The 20,366-nt window shown below is 41.0% G+C and overlaps 1 protein-coding gene across 11 annotated transcripts in view; it reads right to left on the bottom strand.

Moving 5' to 3' along the window:
* The window catches only part of CHD9 (chromodomain helicase DNA binding protein 9), a 204,980-nt gene that overhangs the window by 168,896 nt on the left and 15,718 nt on the right, over positions 1 to 20,366 (bottom strand). For 9 of the 11 annotated variants that reach the window (XM_090061866.1, XM_090061871.1, XM_090061872.1 and 6 more), the window contains one exon: positions 13,011 to 14,612. The exons of the other annotated variants lie outside the window; for them this stretch is intronic. In XM_090061866.1, the coding sequence (XP_089917992.1) occupies positions 13,011 to 14,447 (1,437 nt within the window). In that variant the 5' untranslated portion in view covers positions 14,448 to 14,612. The remainder of the gene's footprint in view (positions 1 to 13,010; positions 14,613 to 20,366) is intronic. 11 annotated transcript variants of the gene reach the window in all.

The following is a 20,366-nucleotide window of genomic DNA, read 5'->3' as shown; positions in this document are numbered from 1 at the left end:
CATTAACAATAGCATTATATTCCATGAAAAATGTTTATTACAGAGAAAAAGTATTGAAAGAATCTTTTTAAAATGCTAAACACAATTAAAACACTGAAAACCTCTCTTTCTGTAGTTTGACTGTGTTTATTAAAGTGTTAAGAAATGTAAATATATTGCCCATCAGAAAATCTAGTAAAACACTCATTGACCCAAAATAGTTTTGAATGGAATTGAAGCTCAAAATCTGCGGATTAGAATCCTTGTTTTAGGCAAAAGTATGAAAGCAAAGCAAAGCCTACCACCTTTATTTTTTCCAAATAATTTCATTTTGCACTCTATTATATGGATCTATAATGAAAGAAATGCATGATAACAAATCACTAAATTTGATAAAAGATTTTATTGCATTACTCTACTTGCTGCACACTCAAAAAAGTGCACCCCAAATATCCTAAATTATATGTTTTAATTACACTTATTTTATACTGCAAGGAAAGCTACAGAAACAAAACTGCTCTAAACCATACTTTATTCTTATGTTGAACCATATGAAGGACTTTTTTCCCCTAATATGAATTAAACTATGCAGTTTTATTCAGAAACTTACAGCAAGGGATTTATTTACTTATTTATATTTTAAAATAAGTCTCCATCTAAGCTACAGTTAATAACATAACTTGCAAAACAAAGACATCAAGTGAAAAGAAATCATAGCATGCCCCCCAAAAGTATGCTATCCGCCACCAACAAATGATTAAGTCAGCTTAAAGTAATTAAGATTACTGATAGTTTTCTCAATACTCAAAGCAAGACAGTTCTGTGAAAAACAGGCGATGCACATGGGCATATCATCTAAACACTATTTAAGCATGAAACAGAAGCCTTGCTCCAAATCCCATCAGCCCCTAGTCCAGGATCTCAAGTATATCATAAAATAAGCTTTCCTAGGACCTTACATTTTACAAAATAGTAAAAAAAAAGAAAACATGAATCTTTTTTAGGACTGCATGGTCTCTCAAAAACTTGAAAACACTTAAAATGTCACAAAATAATGTATTTTTACTATTAAGTTGGTAAGAAAACATTTAACATGCTTCTTTAAAAAAATCTGAATAATTATTTTCTCTCAAAGTTTTTTTCCAGTTATTTTGAGGTAAACATTACATTAACCCATTTATTTAATAATGCAGACTATATTTCCTTCAAAAATTAACTAAAACCCATATTATATACGAATGGCCATATAGTATACATACACTGTATATTGTGCAAAAATAGTTGATTTTATGTTTCTTTCCAGGGTTCCAAAGAGTGCACACAAAGCTGACAGGGTTCAAGTGCTTTAATACAACTTTGTCTTCACTGTAAAAAAGCTAAATGGTATGCAGGTCTCAGAAACTTCACTCCAAGTACATCAAAATTTAAAAAAGTTACATTGCAACTGCTGTGTCTGTGAAAGACTGGAGTACTGAAGAAGATCCTAAGTGCACAAGGGTAATAAGCCTCAGCACCAGGAGGGAAAAGTGTTAAACCTACTGTTCATTCTGGCCTGGATCCCACATGCTCCTTGCACACTGCACCAATCTATGAATTTCTCACCATACCACCCCCACGTTTCCTAGAATCCACTTCCTGTTCACCCTTCACCCTTAAGTATGCTCACAGGAGGCCAATAGCCTGAAAGCTACTGTTAGCAACTCTGGTTTCTGTTACTTGGTTTCCTGACAGGGAACTCAGAACTTTGTTCCCTTCGCAGTACAGTACACAGAGTAGTAGGTAGGATTATATTTCACCACTGGCTGCCATTCCACATGTCTCCAGATTAGGGGGGTCTTTCTGCTAAAAGAGAGCTGATGGAAGTGACAAAAATCAGCAGTTGTAGGCTGTCGTCTGTGACCTTAGGCTTCATTTGTTACTAAAAACGAACATAAAAATATTCATCTACTTCATTGTTTTAGCTGATCAAGCCACTATGAAATCTACAAATGCATGCATGCTTCTTTATAACAGCATTAACAGCATTTTTCTCCTTTACAGATGTTGTTACAAAAGGAATGCAAAATTAAATCTTAGTACGAACATAAGCAGAGCCTGAAATAATGAAGTAGCAAATATCAAGCAACTAACCCAAAAACAAATGATAAAGTGTGCTACAAAAGGGAGTATTTTTATCGACTTGATTGGTGTCAAAAATGGTAAGGTGAACTGCAATTTTGGAAAGCATCTACATTCCACATCCCCCTTACGTAGAAAGCTATTATTCTCCCTTTGATCTCAGACACTGTGCGCCTTTCCATCTCAAATTAGAGCAAGAACTAAATAAGAACAAGTAAGCAATTATATTGCCACTTTACTCCATCTTACTGACAGTACCAACTGTTCAGAATTATTTAAAATTTTTCTCTGTCCTTGTATTTTATGGAGTATTCGCTTATACATCACAAACCTGCAAATAAAACACACACCTTGTTTTTGGGAGACAGAATGTAGAAATAAGATTTTTCAGTCATGGCCAACTGTGTAAGAGTACCCCCCTGGAAACAGAGCATCCAGGAAGGCTGACATACCAGGAGACCATTTGGGTGAAGCAGCAAGAACTTCCCGGTATAGCAGGACGGCAACAAAGCCAGGCCACAGACCCTTGCAAGGGCAGTAGCAAGACTATTACTTTTTTACTGTATGACAGTGCTCAACCCTCAACCTGTGTATAGGGCTGTCATGAGCCCACAGGGCTCTTCAAGAGTCTGGAAATTTGGCAGCAGGGAAGCAGTGACGGCCACACTCCAGCTGCCAATTTTCCAGACCCATGGGAGAGCCCCACGGGTCAGATAATGGGTTCTGTATGCCAACTCACAGCCAGATCCAGACACACAGGTTCCGTGTACATGGCACAGAGCCCATCGACTGACATGCTGACCTTGTGTGGAATCTGGCCTGTGGATTGTCCTCACACTACTCATCTGGCCTGTGGGGACAGAAGTTTGGGCACCATTGCTGGAAATACTTCTTTATTACAAGTACAAGCATTGTTTCTACACCAAAAGCCTCATCAAGATACTACAGACTGCACCATTCAGCAGCAGCTCATTCACCCTCAATCATCAGCTCTCCAGCCAAAAGCTGTTTATTTATTAGTGGCTGTGAACGGGTTAACTTCAATACATTCATGCTGTTTGTAGCACCAGGGAGAACTGGCAGCCATGAATTACTGTCCATTTGCCCCATTTCATTGACATTAGCCTGGAAGGGACCCCGAAAGATCACTGGGTCCAGCCCCCTGCTCAAAGGGCAGGAAGTCAGCTGGGGGCAGATCACCCCAGCAAGATAAGCTCCCAGGCATTTCTTGAAGATATACAAAGTAGGTGCTTGCACCACTTCTAAGGGGGAGTCTATTCCAGACGCTGGAGACTCAGACAGTAAAGAAGTTTTTCCTTGTGTCCAGTTTAAAACAGTCTTCCAGCAGTTTGTGACCATTAAGACCTTGTCTTCTCTTGGGATGCCCTGGTGAACCGATGTTCTTCTAGTTCCTGATGCACACCCTTGATATACTTATAGGCTGCCACCAAGTCAACCCTGAGCCTTCGCTCTTCCAGGCTGAAAAGTCCCATGCTGCTCAGCCTCTCCTCATAAGGCCTGCTCTCTAGACCTCTAATCATGCACATGGCTTTTCTCTGGACTCTCTCAAGCTTCTCCATGTCCTTTCTAAAGTGTAGACCCCAGAACTGGATGCAGTACTCCAGCTGCGGCCTCACCAAGGCCAAGTAAAGCAGGAGGATGACTTCTTGGGTCTTGCTTGAGATGTATGTAAGGCAGAGTTTCATATGCTTTGGCAGCTGCAGTATCACACTGGTGGCTCATGTTCATCTTGTGATCAATCATGACCCCCAAGTCTCTTTCAGTCATGGTGCTAGTGAGTGTAATGCTGCCAAGCCTATAAGTTGTGTGTTCTTTCACCCAAGGTGGAGCACCTTGCATTTCTCTGTGTTGAATGTCATCAGGTTTTGATCTGCCCACCTTGTGAACCTGCCCTGGTCAGCCTGATATCGCCAGCCTATCCTCTAGCATGACTGCATGCACTTCCCCATAATTTGGTGTCATCTGTGAACTTAGCTAGTCTACTTCCAACACCCGAATACAGATAATTTATGAATATATTAAAGAGTACTGAGCCCTGGGAGATGCCACTGGTCACCATGCGCCATGTTGACTCTGTTCCGTCAACTATTACTCTCTGGGTCCGACCATGGAGCCAGTTGCCCAGCCATCAGACCGTGAGGTTGTTGAGGCCACAGTTCCCCAGTTTTACCATGAGAACTTCATGGGAGGCCAAGTCAAAGGCTTTTTTGAAATCTAAATATATGACAAACTCTTCTCCTTTGTCCAAGTAATCCATCACCTGGTCATAGAAGGAAATGAGGTTGGTCAGGCAAGACCTACCTGCAACAAAGCCACGTTGGCTATCTCTGAGAATGCTGCACTCCATTAGCCTGTTGGTAATAGTTCCTTGTTCTGCTGGCAACACTTCTACCGGTGCAGCCCAGCATGCAGTTAGCCTTCTTGGCAATAAGGGCAGATAGTTGTCTCAGATTCAGCTTTATGTCCACTGTAATAGCCAGGCCCTTTTTTGCAGAGCTGCTGCCCAGTCAGTCCCCAGCCTGTACCAGTGCATGGGATCATTCCATCTTCAGTGCAGGACTTTGCACTTGTCCTTGTTGAACCTCATGAGATCTCTTTTGGGCCAATCCTCAAATTTGTCTAGGTCACTCTGAATCCTAGCCCTCCCCTCCAATGCATCTACTACATACCCCCAACTTGGTGCCATCTGCAAACTTCCAGAAGTTGTACTCTATGCCATCTTCCAGGTAGTTGTTGAAGACATTGAACAAAACCAGCCCCAGGACTGACCCCAGTTTCCAACTAGAGATCAAGCCATTGATTACTACCTTGCGAGTCCAATGATCTAGCTAGTTCTCTATCTACCTTACACAGTGCATTTATCCAGCCCATACTTCCTTAGCTTACCTGCAAGAATGCTGTGGGAGACCATATCAAAAGCCTTGCTATAATCAAAGTATACTACATCCACTGTACTCCCTGTATCCACAGAGCCAGACATCTCATCATAGAAGGTAGAGGTGCACCAATATATCAGTCCATATCATAGTGGCACTGATAAAAGTAAAATTGACATTACTGGCAATCGGCTTTTCTGGCCCAGGTGGCCAATAAATGTCACTGATAAACGCACATGCATGCAGGCAGCTGCAACACACACGCAGCCAGGAATGCACCCTGGCAGCTTGGAAAGCAGCATCTGGCAAGTAAGTCTATGGGAGTGGAAAGAGGCATGGGACATGCCACCTGGATTTGTCCATGGGGCAATGGCAGGCTGGGGCCAGGGGCTGCTCCAGCCTCTTCCTGGCAGGGTGGCTGCGCCAGAGTGGGCAGCAGCCCTACCCTCTCCCTCACCATGGAGACTTCAATCTGCACCCCACACACCCCTTCCTTCCCACACACTTAAGAACTGGATGCTGCTTTCCAAGCTGCTGGGCTGTATATCTGCAATCGGATAGATATCAGCCAGTAAGACTGGTTAGTAAGTGGCCATCGGTCTCAGCCAAAAAAAAAAAAAAATCTTTAATCAGTGCACCCCTAATAGAAGGTAATCAGGTTCATCAGGCATAACTTGCCCTTGGTCAATACATGCCGACTGTTCCTAATCACCTTCTTCTCCAAGTGCTTAGAAATAGATTCCTTGAGGATTTGCTCCATGATTTTTCTAGGGACTGAGCAGAGGCTGACTAGTCTATAGTTCTCTGAATACTCCTTTTTCCCCTTTCTTAAATATGGGCACTATACTTTCCTGGGTGCAATCATCCAGGACCTCTTCTGATTGCCAAGAATTTTCAAAGATTATAGCCAGCGGCTCTGCAATCACAGCAGCCAACTCCCTCAGCACCCTCAGATGCATCCCGTCTGGACCCATGGACTTGTATAAGTCCAGTTTTTCTGAATAGTCCCTTACCTATTATTTTACCACCACTGGCTGCTCTCTTCTTCTCCAAACTGTGCTGCCAGGTGCAGTAGTCTGGGAGCTGACCTTGCCTATAAAGATTGAGGTGAAAAGGTCATTGAGCACTTCAGCCTTTTTTGCATCCTCTGTCACTAGGTTGCCTCCCTCATTCAGAAAGGGATCCACACTTTCCCTGATCTTTCTCTTATTACTGACATACCTGTAGAAACTCTTGTTACCCTTCACATCTCTTGCTAGCTGCAACTCCAACTGCACTTTGGCCTTCTCTGCATGACCAAGCAATACTCTTATGCTTCACCTAAATGTTTGTCCAAGTTTCCACTTCTTATAAGCTTCCTTTTTGTGATTTAGTTTACTGAAGAGTTCCCCGCTAAGCCAAGTTGGTCTTCCGCCATACCAAGATGGTTTATTCCTGCCCTCAGTAACGTTTCTTTAAAGTACAGCCAGCTTTCCTGGACTCCTTGCCCCCTCAGAATGGCTTCCCAGGGGATCCTGCCCAAGAGTTCCCCCGAGTGACTCAAAGTCTGCTTTTCTGAAGTCCAGGGTCCTTACTCTGCTGCTTTACATCTTTCCTTTCCTCAGGATTGTGAACTCAATCATCTCATGGTTCAGGGGCTCCTGGAGCAGCAGAAACCATGAGATGATTGAGTTCAGGGGTTTACAAACCTCAACCCCTTAATTTTTCTTTTAACTAAGTACATTTTGTCATGCTAAGAAAAATAATTATTAGGAAGTTTGTTTAGTCTAATCTAAGAAACACTCTAAGCAGCATTCTGACTGTTGCCTGTCATTACTGAACTTTATCACTGTATCAGCATGTAAACCTTACATCTTCCTCTGCAGAGCAGGATAAAAAAAGCTAAAGAACCAATAACTTCAATTTTTCTTTGGCCTGACTCTCCCAAAAGTCTTCCACACACTGAAGTGTAGAGAGGCTATAGCTCAGGGGTTAACAATTATTTTGGCTGAAGGGCCACTTAAGTTTTGGTGAGCTGTTGAGGGCCACACACACACACACACACACACACTCGTTAAAATATATTTTTTTTAAAAATTAAAAAGTTAAAAAAAAAACACTAAAAAAATATTAAACATTTACAATGACACCTTCATTTTATTTAAAAAATAATTTTTGTTCAGGTCTATTTTTTTTTTTGAGTAGTGTACATAGAGATGATTGCATAATAGCTCAAAATAAAGTCTTACTCTTGTATATTGTGTGTGGGGGAAGTGAGGTGGTGTTTTGGGGGAGTGCATGTAGGTGGGGAGCTGCCTGCGCTCTAGGCTCCAGGAGCTGGCCAGAGGTTGGGGGACGGACAGCCAGAGGCATGTACTGCAGAGCTTGCCCAGGAGGTACAGGTGTAGTCTATCTCCTCATCCAGCCCATGGCTGCCTCCACAGCATTCTGCATGGAGGCAAGCCTGCTTCCACCTGCAACTGACAGCCCCAGCCCGCACACACACCAGGGGCTGCTCCTGGTGCAGCTGTAGCCACCCCAGTACCACTCAGCTTCCCCCACTTCCAGAGGTTCCTCCTTCTGTCTGCGATGCACTGATCTGTGTGGGAGGGAAGCCACAACTGGGAGACTCCTGCCCCAACGCATGGGGCTCCAGCTCCAGTTCCAGGTTGCTTTCCACCCACTTGGCTGTTCACAGGTGGCTGCTCATTGCCTTGAGCGGGTAGAGTGGGTGAAAGGCGGCCAGGAGCTGGAACTGAAACCCTGAGCACTGGGGCAGGAGCTGCCCAGCTGCAGCTTCCCCCTTACACAGAGGCACAGCAGGGGCAGGAGGAATTGCTGGAGACAGGGGGAGCAAAGCAGTACCTTGGCAGCTGAGAAGCCACACTTGCTGGCCAGAGTCAGGGTGAGCTGGGCTCAGCCCTACACAAAGCACAGTGGGGCATGCCAGCAATTGGCATCCTAAATCTGGCCCGTAGGCAGTATTTTGCCTACCCCTACCCTAGTTAGGCTCACTGGCATACCTGGAACCAACTATCTATATGGGTCACTCATATTCGCCCCTATATGTAAAGAGGAACCTCAGGCCCCACATTACATATTACACAATTAACTCATTAATAAACTGTACAATACCTGTGATCTCTTTAATCGTGCATCCAGGATCTCAATGCTGGTTAGGATTTCAGAAGAAAATGCAGGTATGTACAGTATTACCATACAGTAGGCAGGTATGCACTAACATGCCCATAAAAGAAAAGTGGTTGTTTGTTTTTGTTTGCTTTTGGGTTGTTTTGGTTTTTTTGTAATTTGAGGATCTAATGAACAGTTGAAATCTGGAGGCATGAGCTTACCCTGAGGTATCGGGCACTTTTGAGGCTTTTCTCAGTAGGATTAAAATAAGAATGTTGAAAACATAAGTGTGATGTACTTACAGGGTACCTATTTTCTTGGTATCTGGTTACATTTTGTACATGTTTAAGGCGCCTGATGAGCTGAATTCTTTAGTTACAGGGACCATTTTTAGGTACAGGTAAAGAAGATGCTTTTATTTTTTCAGATAATCAAAACCAGGTTAATAGCTCATTGTTATCAGCTGTTAGGAAATAGCTTTTTCAAAGATAATCCTAAATATTCATTTATTTTCTTTGTATGGCTACTGATTCACCAATATAGCCCATGGTTCTATATTCCCAGCGGTGTGCTTCTATTTGTGTTTCTTCCTGTTAACTATGTTCCAAGTGTTAGAAATTAGGGATGGACTAAAGTAATATCACTGGGGAGCTGCTTCCTTATGTATAACACCTTGCATTTATCCTTGTTGAACTGCATCCTATTCTGATCTGCCCATTTCCTCAGTCTGTCCAAATCTGCCTGAATTTGCTCCCTGCCCTCCAATGTGCCCTCCAATGTGTTTATTATTCCCCATAGTTTAGTGTCACCTGCAAATTTGGACAAGATGCTTTCAACACCTCCATTGCTGATGAAGATATTAAACAGTACTACATTATATGACTTTTCACACATTTTTTGTGTTTAAATATATAAAAAAAAAAAAAAGCTATAAAAAGGTACTCCTGACACAGTTTAACTTTCTCTACTAAAAAAAGATGACGCTAGTTATGTTGACAAAGATTTTCAGATACCAGCATCCAAGGCTGATATGGACATGTAATAAGCCAAAAAATTAATGACTAGCTTAAAAATGCCAATAAACATGTTTTCATAAAAGACGGGTCTTTGTACGGTTTCCCTTGCTTTATGCTGTACATGCTTTCCTAGAAGACGATGCACAACTCGAATTTGCATAAATGGAACCCACTTCACAATGTAAGAAATAGGGATATGTTCCAAGACCTCGACTGTACTGACCCCCAGACCCATTTCTACCACTTTTACAAGACAATTTTGGTACCCACCAACAGCAGACAATACACACGAGCACAGGGTGGTGGTGAATGTTACCATAATGGGGATGGCAACTACAGAAACACATGGTGGAGAAAATGAGTAAGGAGCACAGATTCACACAGACTATATTTTGGTGCACATCACTCCCAGAACGCACTGCACAAAGCAGCTGACTGCGGGCTTCCACCACACCAATCGCATAAGAGTGAATATACCTCACATACAATGAATTTTTGGTATTAAAAGGGTCCTCAGATAAGAGCAAATTCACACATACAAAACCCACATAAAGCAAGGGAAACCTGTAACTACAAACCAGTCCTGTAAGTTTGGGTGATAAATGTCTATGAACGGCACTTGTACACAGACATGACATTGAAAAAAATAAGCAATATGCACACAACAAACTTAAGAATTAAGAACTGATTAACAGATAGGTTGATAATTCAGCACTTATAAAAATTACTTTTTACAATCTATGTGGGTTCTTCTAGTGGAGATCCACAGGTGTTTATTTTTGTCTGGATACTACTCAGTATCTTTCTCAACTATCGTACAGAAAATACAAAATCACAACTGGTAAAATATGCAGGAAAATAAAACTGAGTGCTAAATAAGGGGGCAATTCAACTACAGTGACTAATCTGCCTCACTTAATAAAGTGAGTTCACTTGACAACATGCATTTTACTGTATTTACTCAATTCCAAGACAAGCTCTTTTCCCCCCATTCAACATGGAGAAAACAAAGCCACATTTTAGAATTGGATATCAAGTGAAAATGCAGTCACAAGAGGTGGCAGGAGTCCGTGTAGCATGGAGGCACATGGTAGCATGGGACCTGGCACAGTTGAGGGGACAGGCCACCTGCCCCCACTGCTGTTTGGTCCGTTCCACCACTTGCCTTCCCCTTGCCACTGCTTTTCCTGCAGCAGCAGCTGGGGTGGGGAACAAGTTTAAGATAACCCCCCCCCAATAATTAGATTTTATACAAAGAAAATTGCTAAATGTGTTATAATTATCCGTGTATAGAATCTGATTATTGAAGGGGTCATCTTAAATTCAAAGCCATCTTGAATTCAGGTAAATATAGTAATAGTGTCAAATGAAATCATACATCTAAAAACAATGTACGTCACACATAGAAGATGCAGGGCTGTATCCTGAAAAGCATCAACTTTAAGCCAGAAGAATAACTATGATCCTTGAAAATAAGCAGGGAAGTATCAAATAGGAACAAGAAAGCTGTATTACCTCTATATATGACATCAGTGAGACCATTAATAGAATACTAAGAGTATATCTGATGTCTAGACTTCAAAAAGGATGCTGAAAAATTGGAAGAAGTTTAGAAACCACAATTTAACTCCAGGAAATGCGGCATATATTGAGCCATAATCTCATACCTATTTTAAATATTTAAGAAAGGAAAGATTGTGTTTAAAGGCACAAGTTCCTATCAAGGAAACATATTTCTGATAGTGGAAAGGCAGGCATAAAGAGATTCAATTGTTGGAACCTGAAGTCAGATAAAAATCAGATGGGGGGGGGGAAATGGAACAATTTACCTAACAATATAGCTATTCATCTTTTCTCAATGATCACATACCTCTCCAGAAGACATGCTATTAATTCAAACAAAAGCAGTAAGCCTGATGAAGTAATTACTGGATGCGATACAAATCTGTGTTTTAGAAGACTCAGATACTATCAGGAGCCAAGTTGGTCCCAAACGTACTGGCACCTGCCTTTCCTCTGGATTAAACCAGCAATGCTCAGAGGTAGATAGATACAGGTGTGTAGGCAGTTCAGTGTCTCCATACACACTGCTCAGGTTTTTGCACCCTGGAAGAAACATTCCAGCTTTGCTTTGTCTTTCAAGCAGGGATTATTTTCAGCAAACATATGGTTGACTCAGCATAAATTTATTGTCTCATGAGACAGACAGATGCCTACTACTACTACTACTACTAGCCCATGTCAAGATCTGTAGCTGCAAAGGTGTATACTCACTTCTACCAACTGACCTCAGTGTGAACTATTTAAATTAGTACACTTTAAGGCAGAGAGCACCCATACGATGCTCTAGAGTGAGTAGAAGTGAGTGTACACATCTGCTGGTACACAACAACTGAGACAGATTTCTAGTAAATTGGGTTACCAAACAGAACTATGATGGTTTACATACATTTAAGTCTTGTTTATCCCGTTTCTACCAGAAAAAAGAACTAAAGAACCTGTAAGAACACTGTTCAGAGCCTGATATCAAAAAGTACAAGGAAACTGACTAAAAAAACCAAAAAAACAAACCACCAGACAGGAAATAATATTACCCAGTTGTTTTCATTACCTTAAGGTAAATATACATTTGACAAACAGTTGGCTATGAAAAGCACTTCCATGTGGACTCAATATACCCATTCAATCAGTAACTAAGAAACCTCATGTTCCTCTCTGAATCCACTGGAGAGGATCAGTAGAAAGCGCCAAAATAACTGAATTTAGTGTTTCTGATAATTAAACGTAACCAAGTCAAGGATTTTTTCCCTAGCTTCTTCAATGCTAAAGACACTTAAGAAATTACCATTCCCCACCCCCACAGAATAGTTGCACCAGGAGTTTTGCTCAAGATAGAACTGAGAACATTTTAAAGTGGACATATTTTTAAAGCAAAAATAACTTTAGGTTACAAGTATTTGAAGAGAGGAAGATAGGATACAAGCTTGATCATGTAAAAAGGTGAAGATAAGGTCACTGGATATAATGCAAGGCAGATCCTGGTCTTTCTAGTCAATAAAAACAACCCCCCCCCAAAAAAAAAAAATCACAAAACTACCCAGTGTGACATTTGTCACACTGACCACACAAGATGCACCAAAATAAGTATTAGCTTATGCTATGCTAAATGAAAAACACCACATTAAAAAAAAAGTCAAAGTTGTGCTTATTTTAAAGACTAATGACATTAAGGAAAGTTATACATTATTTTTTCACAGATTATATATAATGACTTCTCACTGAAGCAAAAGATACAGCATTTAGATGCGGTCTGCTCCAGATGAAAACTGTAGCCAATAAAATGAATTCTCTCTGGTATTTACATTAATATGTAAATGTTTAAATAGCCAATAAAAGCCAAATATAGCTATTTGATACAGTAGAACTCATATCACCCATAACTCGGTGGTTCAGCAGCCTACCAACAAATTAAGACAAGCTGTTTGGCTGACTGCTGCAGCTTTTACTTCAAAGGACACTGCTTTGATCAGCTGCATTTCATCAGCACTTCTGCACAACTGATCTTCACGGTGGGATAAAGAACATAACCCTATGAAGTATCTTGGTTTTACAGTACCAATTTAGAGAGGCGTAGGAACTGTAAACATTCAGTGTTAAGAGCCAATATTTATATTTAAGTGTTGAGTTTTACTGGGGGAGGGTGGAACTTGTGGTACTTAAAGTCTCTTTTCAAAGCTAGAGGAATTACTTATTCTTTTATTCTTTCATACACCAGGACCAGAAATGGCTCAGAAACACTGAGTTACCTATGGGTTGGCATGAATACCTACCAGTATGATTAAAGTCACTGAAACAATTAAACTAAAACCTCTCAAAAAGTGCTACATACCTGTCCTTGCAAGGTTACACGATTTCTGCAGTGAACATGCTGATTAGAAACTGAAGAATGCCAAGGATGCATATGACTTTGTTGTGACTGTGTCCGAGCAATATCAGATGACTGTGTTACTTGCTGTGGAGTAACGTGGTGTTCTAGGTCACGTTCTAATACGTGGCTTGCACTGTCCTGAACAAATGCTGAATCATCAAACTGGGGAAGGAGATCTTCCTGGAGGAGGTCCTCTGGATCAAGCCCTGTAAATGGTTCGCCTTGAGATTCAACTTGATGAAGTAAATTCTCATCCAAAGATGAAAAACCATTGCTTTCTATAGGATCACTGAAATGGTTTATTTGAGAAGAACCAGTAGAAGCTGGAAAACTAATGTTCACAGGAGAGAGTTTTGAACTACTGAAGTTGCCCTGAGGATGCGCTGAATGCAACATTTGGAAACTATTTGAATTTAAGGTTGTGTTAGGATTCAACAAGTGCTCGGTGGTTTCTTGTTTGGTCCCTGTTCGAGATGTAAAGGCATCACTTCCAGTAAAATCAGATAAAGGATGTGTTCGTTGGCTACTAGAAAGAGTTGTAGAAGACTGCAGAAGGCCGGTAGAAGAAATGTGGTTGTTAGAGTAGGAATAAGAAAACTGCTGGGTATTATTGACCGGACAAGAAGTCATGGATGGGGACTGTCCATCAAAATTTCCCTCTTGATTTCCACAGAAATGTATTGAAGCAGTTGCAGTCTGAGAAAATGGTTTAACAGAAACAGGCTGTTGTGAAGCTGATGGATTAGCAACTGGAGGTGGGTGGGTAACATTGACCCTGTGTGAAGCAGACACATTAACCTCCATGAAGTTTTTTGGCTGACTCAGAGTGTCTTGCCCTGCGTTAGCATTGTTTCTGCTTTGTTGCGAACGTAGTGAGGCACACTGATGCTGCTGTTCATTGGCCTGAAATAAGGCAAAATCATGGTGTGCTACAAAGCTTTTATTTTGCTGCATAGTCTGAGAATGTCCTGGGTGAAAAGGGGATCCATTTTGATTTGGAATAGCTGTGGCAGTTTGATGACCCCACATAGGACTACCATCTGCAACATCAGGAAACATCCCATTGGATTGGTTTGGTGGATGGATTGGTGAGCAACTGAATTGAGAGTGTGGTGATAAGACACTGTCAGCTGGGCTGTTGAATGACTGATTTACTTGGTGAAGTTTCAGTGAATCGTACTGATTTAGCTGCTCAAATTCACTCATCTTCTGTTGAGCTTGAGTATCTTGCACATGATTCAATGTGTCTATGTGCAAAGGCTCAAATTCTGCACCCAAATTCAGTTCATCAACCAGTGAAACAGGCCCAGGTTGTACAAAGGCATCATCTGACAAACCTTCTAAGGTCTCACTAAAAAGGTTGGCATCATCAAAAAAATCCATCATAGGATCAGTCATCTTGATATACCTGCACTGCTTTAGCTTTTAACTCCGAGTGGAGTTAATTTAGCCCCTCTGCAGCAAACAGCAAATATTGCGTCCTGCGGTCACCACTTTATCCAAGGCATGTCAATATCCATTAGTGCTTCTGATGAAATGCAAGTCTTAAACTGTTAAAATATCCTAAAAAGAGAAAAAGGATAAAAATAAGGGCAATGACTTATACCAAAATTACTGGAGCTTATTTTTAAACTTTTTATAACCTTCCCTCGGCCCTCCCTAATATTTGTGAACTTTCTATTTGTCGCTCACGAATGCAGCATTTAGACTGCAAAACTCTTTAGGACTAGGACTTGCTATTTATCTTTCTGAAAAGTATCAAATGCAATTTGCTGAATGGCACTTTAAAAACATCTAATTAAAACAACATTTGATGTTTTAAATGCAACAATTTAATAGTTTTTTGTTCTATATTAATGAATGCACTGAAAAATTACATCCACAGCTTTTAAGCAAAAACCTATCAAATTCTAATAATAGAACGGCTGCTTTTTTGTATATTTAGAGTCCCATAATGAATATGAAATTAATCAATTTCCTTGCAAAGATTATTCTTCAAAAGCTGCAAACAGTATATGTAGCTTACTTGTAACAATTCCTGTACTTGTAAAACATGCAAGCAAATTCTGAGACAATATACAAAATACAGCTCAAGGCACCTGAGATATAGATAACCAGAAAACAACTTATGTGGCAAAGCCTGGATAACTTATTTCTTTCAATTAAACTGAATGACTGTTCTGTCATGTTAATGAAAATCTTAATTCAGAATTCCTTCTTGTAATTTTTAGCCTAATTGTCCTGGCAATTACAATTGGACATTAATAAAATGGATAAAAGTCAGACCATTCATGTTGTTTCTCATGCACTAGCAACTAGGAAATATGTAGTTAATATATTACTGTAATGCCACTATATTTTGATTGTGTGAAAAACTGCAAGCCAGATTTAAACTGTAATTTTTAAAATGCATGCTTCCATAATATGTACAATAACTGCACGTATACATGCAAATTATGTGCAATTAATTGTAAAAACTGTTGCATTATATACAAAGAGAAACGTAAATGGTAATTACATTTAAACCATGTAGAATAAATTACAGGAACGTGTGGCCATAACATTAAATATTTAGCTTAACTTCATTTAATAGCACTTAACCAAGATGCACAAAAGCATTCATATTAAGCAGCTTCTTATCTTTTTTGGGGATCAACTTTTCCTTCTCATGGGATCACATCCCAATTTAAATCAATTAAACAAGGGTAATCATCACTAGCAGAATGAGACCTCGAAATAAAGTCATACCTACACTATGAAGGGCTCTGTGTTAGCTGTTACCACATAGAAAAGATCCAGGAGTCATTATGGACAGTCTGTTAAAAACATTGGCTTAGTAGCCATCAAAAATGCAAACAAAATATTAGGGATTAAGAATGGAATTATAAGCAAAACTAAGTATCATTATACCCCTTCATAAATCCATGGTGCATCTACACCTTGAATACTGTGTCCAGTTCTGGTCCACACACCTCAGAAGGAATAAACAAGAACTAGAGAAGGTACAGAGAAGGGCAACAAGGATGATTAGCAACATGAAGGTGCTTCCATGTCAGGAGAGACTAAAGAGCCTAGGCCTATTCAGTTTAGAAAAAAGATGCTGGGGGGTGGGGGGGGGAGGTCCTGATAAGGGTTTACAAAACACTAAATGGTGAAGAGAAAGTAAAAACGGATTTCTTTTTTACACTGTCTCAACACAAGAACTAGGGGTCACAAAACGAAACTAGTAGGTTTTATTTTAAAACTAACAAAAGGGTTTTTTTTCCCCCCATGCAGCATGTAATTAAAGTGTGGAATTCACTGCCACTAGATACTGTAAAAGCGGACAGTTTAGCCAGAGTCAATAAGGGATTAGCCAAATTCTACTGGCAGCAGCAGTAGTTAGTGAGCATAGGAGTTAGAGATACAGTCTCTGAATCAGAACTTCCTAGACCTTAAATGTTGGAGGCTGCAAACGAGAGGAACAGTAGGAAAACCACCCCGGTCATACGCACACTCTGCCTTTCAACATCCACTCTCTGTCTCTCCGACACAGGATGCTGGGCAAAATGGATCTATGGCCTGACTCAATAAATGGCAATTCTTATATTCACGTGGAAAGAGTGCTTGAAAACATCAAAGAAAAAATTAACCAAGCCCATGCATAGAACTGGCTAGTGTTCACTGATAAATACAACAACACTCACAAGGCTCATGAAAAGAGTATAGATTTGTGTGTGACACTTTAGATCAAGAGTATCAAATTTACCTGGCCTTCGGGCTTGGATCCACACCAGAGGGGCCAGATCCAGACCCAGGGTCAGGGTGCCACAAGGGTTAACGCAGCTATTGCTCACCCCGACTGCCAACACATTCCCCAATGGGGCACTGTACCTGGGGATTTGGTTGTGCCACTACTTACCCTGCCCCCAAATTCCTAGCCCCTCTAGAAGGCCCACGTGTAAAATGACATTCCTTCTACAGGCTATGTTTGAAACCCTTGCTCTAAAATAGGGCTGTCCAATTGATGGACCGCAAAGGTATAAGTTGTGGTTCCTAGGTTCCTGTCCAGCTGCTAGACTCCCCCACCAAATCAGGCTGCAACAACAACCAGAGTCTCCAGGTTCCTCCTTCCACTTTCACATTCTTTCTGCTTTTGTGGGGCATAGTGGTGCAGCATCAGGCCCTGAGAGCCAAAAGCAAGACCAGAATTGTGCAGGTCATCTGTCAGGAGGAATGCGCAGACACGTGATGCAGTGGTAGACAGGGAGTGGGGTACAACACCCAGGCCTGTGGCCCCCGGCCCCCACTGATGTGGCCCCCACAGCATGGAGCCGAAGTTGTATGGCCAGCACAGCATGAGCCTCCCAGCTGCTTAGAAGTTGTATAGCCTTGCTCTAAATGATCTGAAAACTTACAGTCCTCATAAGCACAGCAGCAATAATTTTCAAACAGCAATTTTGTGTTCCAGCTCTTAATAAAATATAACCTTCAGAGGAAAGGAAAAAAACCTATAAAGCACCATTACTAAAACTCAGCCATGTTCCCCCTCAAAGGGCATTCTTTTGATGGTCGATTCCCCTGCACACGACCCCTGGACACCATGCTTTATAACTCTATCCTAAAGACGGACATTCTAAAGCTGAAAACATTTTCTTCTGGATAGCATTGTATGCCTGGATAGCAGTCTATCTATCTATCTAGGTATCAGAGAAGTCTGAATAGTGATTTGTACCAAACATGCAGTATATTAAAATAGCCATAGAAAAAAAGAGAGAGGAATAAGGAGATTCCCCCCATCAATTCCAAACTGTCCAAGTGCTGCTTGTCATTAAAGTTAGACTTTTTCAAAGGTGCTAAACTACTAGAAATAATATAACTGTTCTCTAACTTAATCTAATGCTAGTTAATGGGCTTGACCCTTCAATTTATGATGAAACGTAAGAAAGGTATCATTATTGTACAAACCCCTTATACAAAGATAGCAGACTAAACAACAGGATGCAGAAGAAGCAGGTATTCTGCAATTTAGTTTTTAAATAATTTTACACATTACTTTTTTTTTTTGTCATGGGAATTAATCCAGAAAGACTATTTCAATTTACTGGGATGTGTATTGTTCTTCTTGTAAATTTTCAAATACATCATCACTATTTTCTAGCAATTGAATCAATATTAAGACTGACCCACATTTTGCTACTTAAAACATGATTAAAACAAAACAAAACACACAGCTTGTATGTCTCAGATATTTCTTTATTTTTAGTTGGTCCATCACTTTAGGCCAGGGACTAGGAGTTGCCAGTCAATAAGCCAAACTGGACCAGCAGACTGGTCCCGTTTGCACTGTGTGCAGTGCACATACCAGATCTGGCCTAATCCAACACACAGGGCCAGTCCAGGCATGTGCTGGATGCACCATACCAGGTCCAGTCCAAGACCTATGGGAAATACCATGGGCCCAAAAATAAGGCTCTACAGGTCAGATGTGGCTTGCAGGTCATATCTCTGACAACCCTTCTTTAGGCTATGCCATACACATATAAACCCTGTAATTGCACGGCCCCAAAACAGAAGTTAAACAAGATAAATGGATTACAAAGATTATCATATCTTCAGAATACAATTAAATGTGAAGGGAAAGGGAAGCAGAAGTAGAAATATTTGTGCCTCCAAAGACCTGCTTAGCCGTGTACTCTTATTTACCATTTTAATGAGTTTTGCTGTTGAAGAAAACATCGAACGAACTTTCCTTTATTAAGTTTTTAAATCAATTATGCTTATAACAGAAAGGCAGCTTGCATTCTTTTACACTGACTTGTATAAAGACTCACATTTCTCTTAACTTGTGATAAAAAGTCTAAAGAGAATTTGGGTCAGATGTCCCATACCATGCATTTATTTATTGTAGTATGTCTGCAATATTCCTAAGGGAGAAATTTCAGCAGAACATATAGTCAAGTTGGAATAAATACTGAAGGGGAAGGGAAACAGACCTATTTTGCTCCACTTTAATTAAGCAGGTACCCATCACAAGTGGGACAGATTTACACAACAGTATATTCATCACATTTCTGATTATCATTGGAAAAAATTAAGGGAAAAAAATGAACAGGGGTGGGGGGAGTGAAAAAGTGAAGCCCACTGCTTACAGATGAGCATCATGCATACAAGAGATAAGAACAAAGTACAAAATGGTGTAATAAGTGGTACCCATAGCAGGGGTGTGCGAAACGAGCCATATTCAATTTGGATTCAGCCCAAATTGGAGGACAGTGATTCAAATCACTATCCCATAGGCTCATAGATGTAGGGTCGGAAGGGACCTGAGCAAATCAAGTCCGACCCCTTCCCCTGGCAAGAATGAATACTGGGCTCATATGATCCCTAGAAAGTTTAAGCTCACATGACCCCCAGGTAGGTAATTATCAAGCCTCCTTTTAAGACTCCTAAGGTAGGAGCCAGCACCACTTCCCTTGGACACTGAATTGGCTGAATCCGAATCTGAAGATTCAATGCTGATTCAGCCATTGACACAGCTTTAAATGTTTTTTCTATATACCTTGAGGCACCAGACGCGACTTGTGAACGCTGAATTGATGGGGTGCATGGAGCATCCCACAGGAGCATGGGGGGACAGAGAGCGTGCTCAGTGGCAGACTTGGAAGTGGATCACAAGTACTTCTGGAGCACTTCTGAGCGCATGGGGGCCCTGAATTGGCAACCGGCAGTGGGGGGACCTCAGGTACCCCCCAGACCCAGGAGGCACCAGTTGCTGAGCCTGGGGGAGGGTCCGCAGCAGACCAGAAGTGCTTTTGGTCCCCTTCTAGGCCCACCACTGAGTGCCCTGGGGACCCCCCGCTCTTGTGGGACGCTCCATCCGCCCCACCATCTCAGCATTCATGAGCCACCTAGGACCTTGAGATATGCAGAAAAAGCATTTAAGCTGTGTCTATGTCCAACTCATCAACTCAATCCGAATCGATTCAGAGGGTTCCGATTCTATTCAGAGAATTAAAGGGTCTTCTGATTTGATTCAGAGATTAGGCCGCCAAACCAGGCGGAATCTCTGACAAATTGAATCAATGACTGAAGCTTCACACAGCCCTAGTATAAAGCTCTTATAAATACCTTTGGATTTCAAAGCACTGACTTGCATAAATACATTAAATACAATTATTTCCAAAGTTGATGTTTTCTACCTCTATTGATAACTACCTGAATGCTTAAAACAATATGCCCCCTTCAAGGCAGAGTTTGCATACAACTCCCTGGTAGTGCCCATGCCAAATATGAAAATGTAATTTGCCCCTGTCCCTCACTAATGACTGGATGAAA

Source organism: Crocodylus siamensis, chromosome 9 (genome assembly GCF_052110815.1).
Source record: "Crocodylus siamensis isolate JL-2025a chromosome 9, ASM5211081v1, whole genome shotgun sequence".
Lineage (NCBI taxonomy): Eukaryota > Metazoa > Chordata > Crocodylia > Crocodylidae > Crocodylus > Crocodylus siamensis.
Note: the sequence above shows the minus strand (reverse complement) of the source record. Positions and strands in the feature narration are given on the sequence as shown.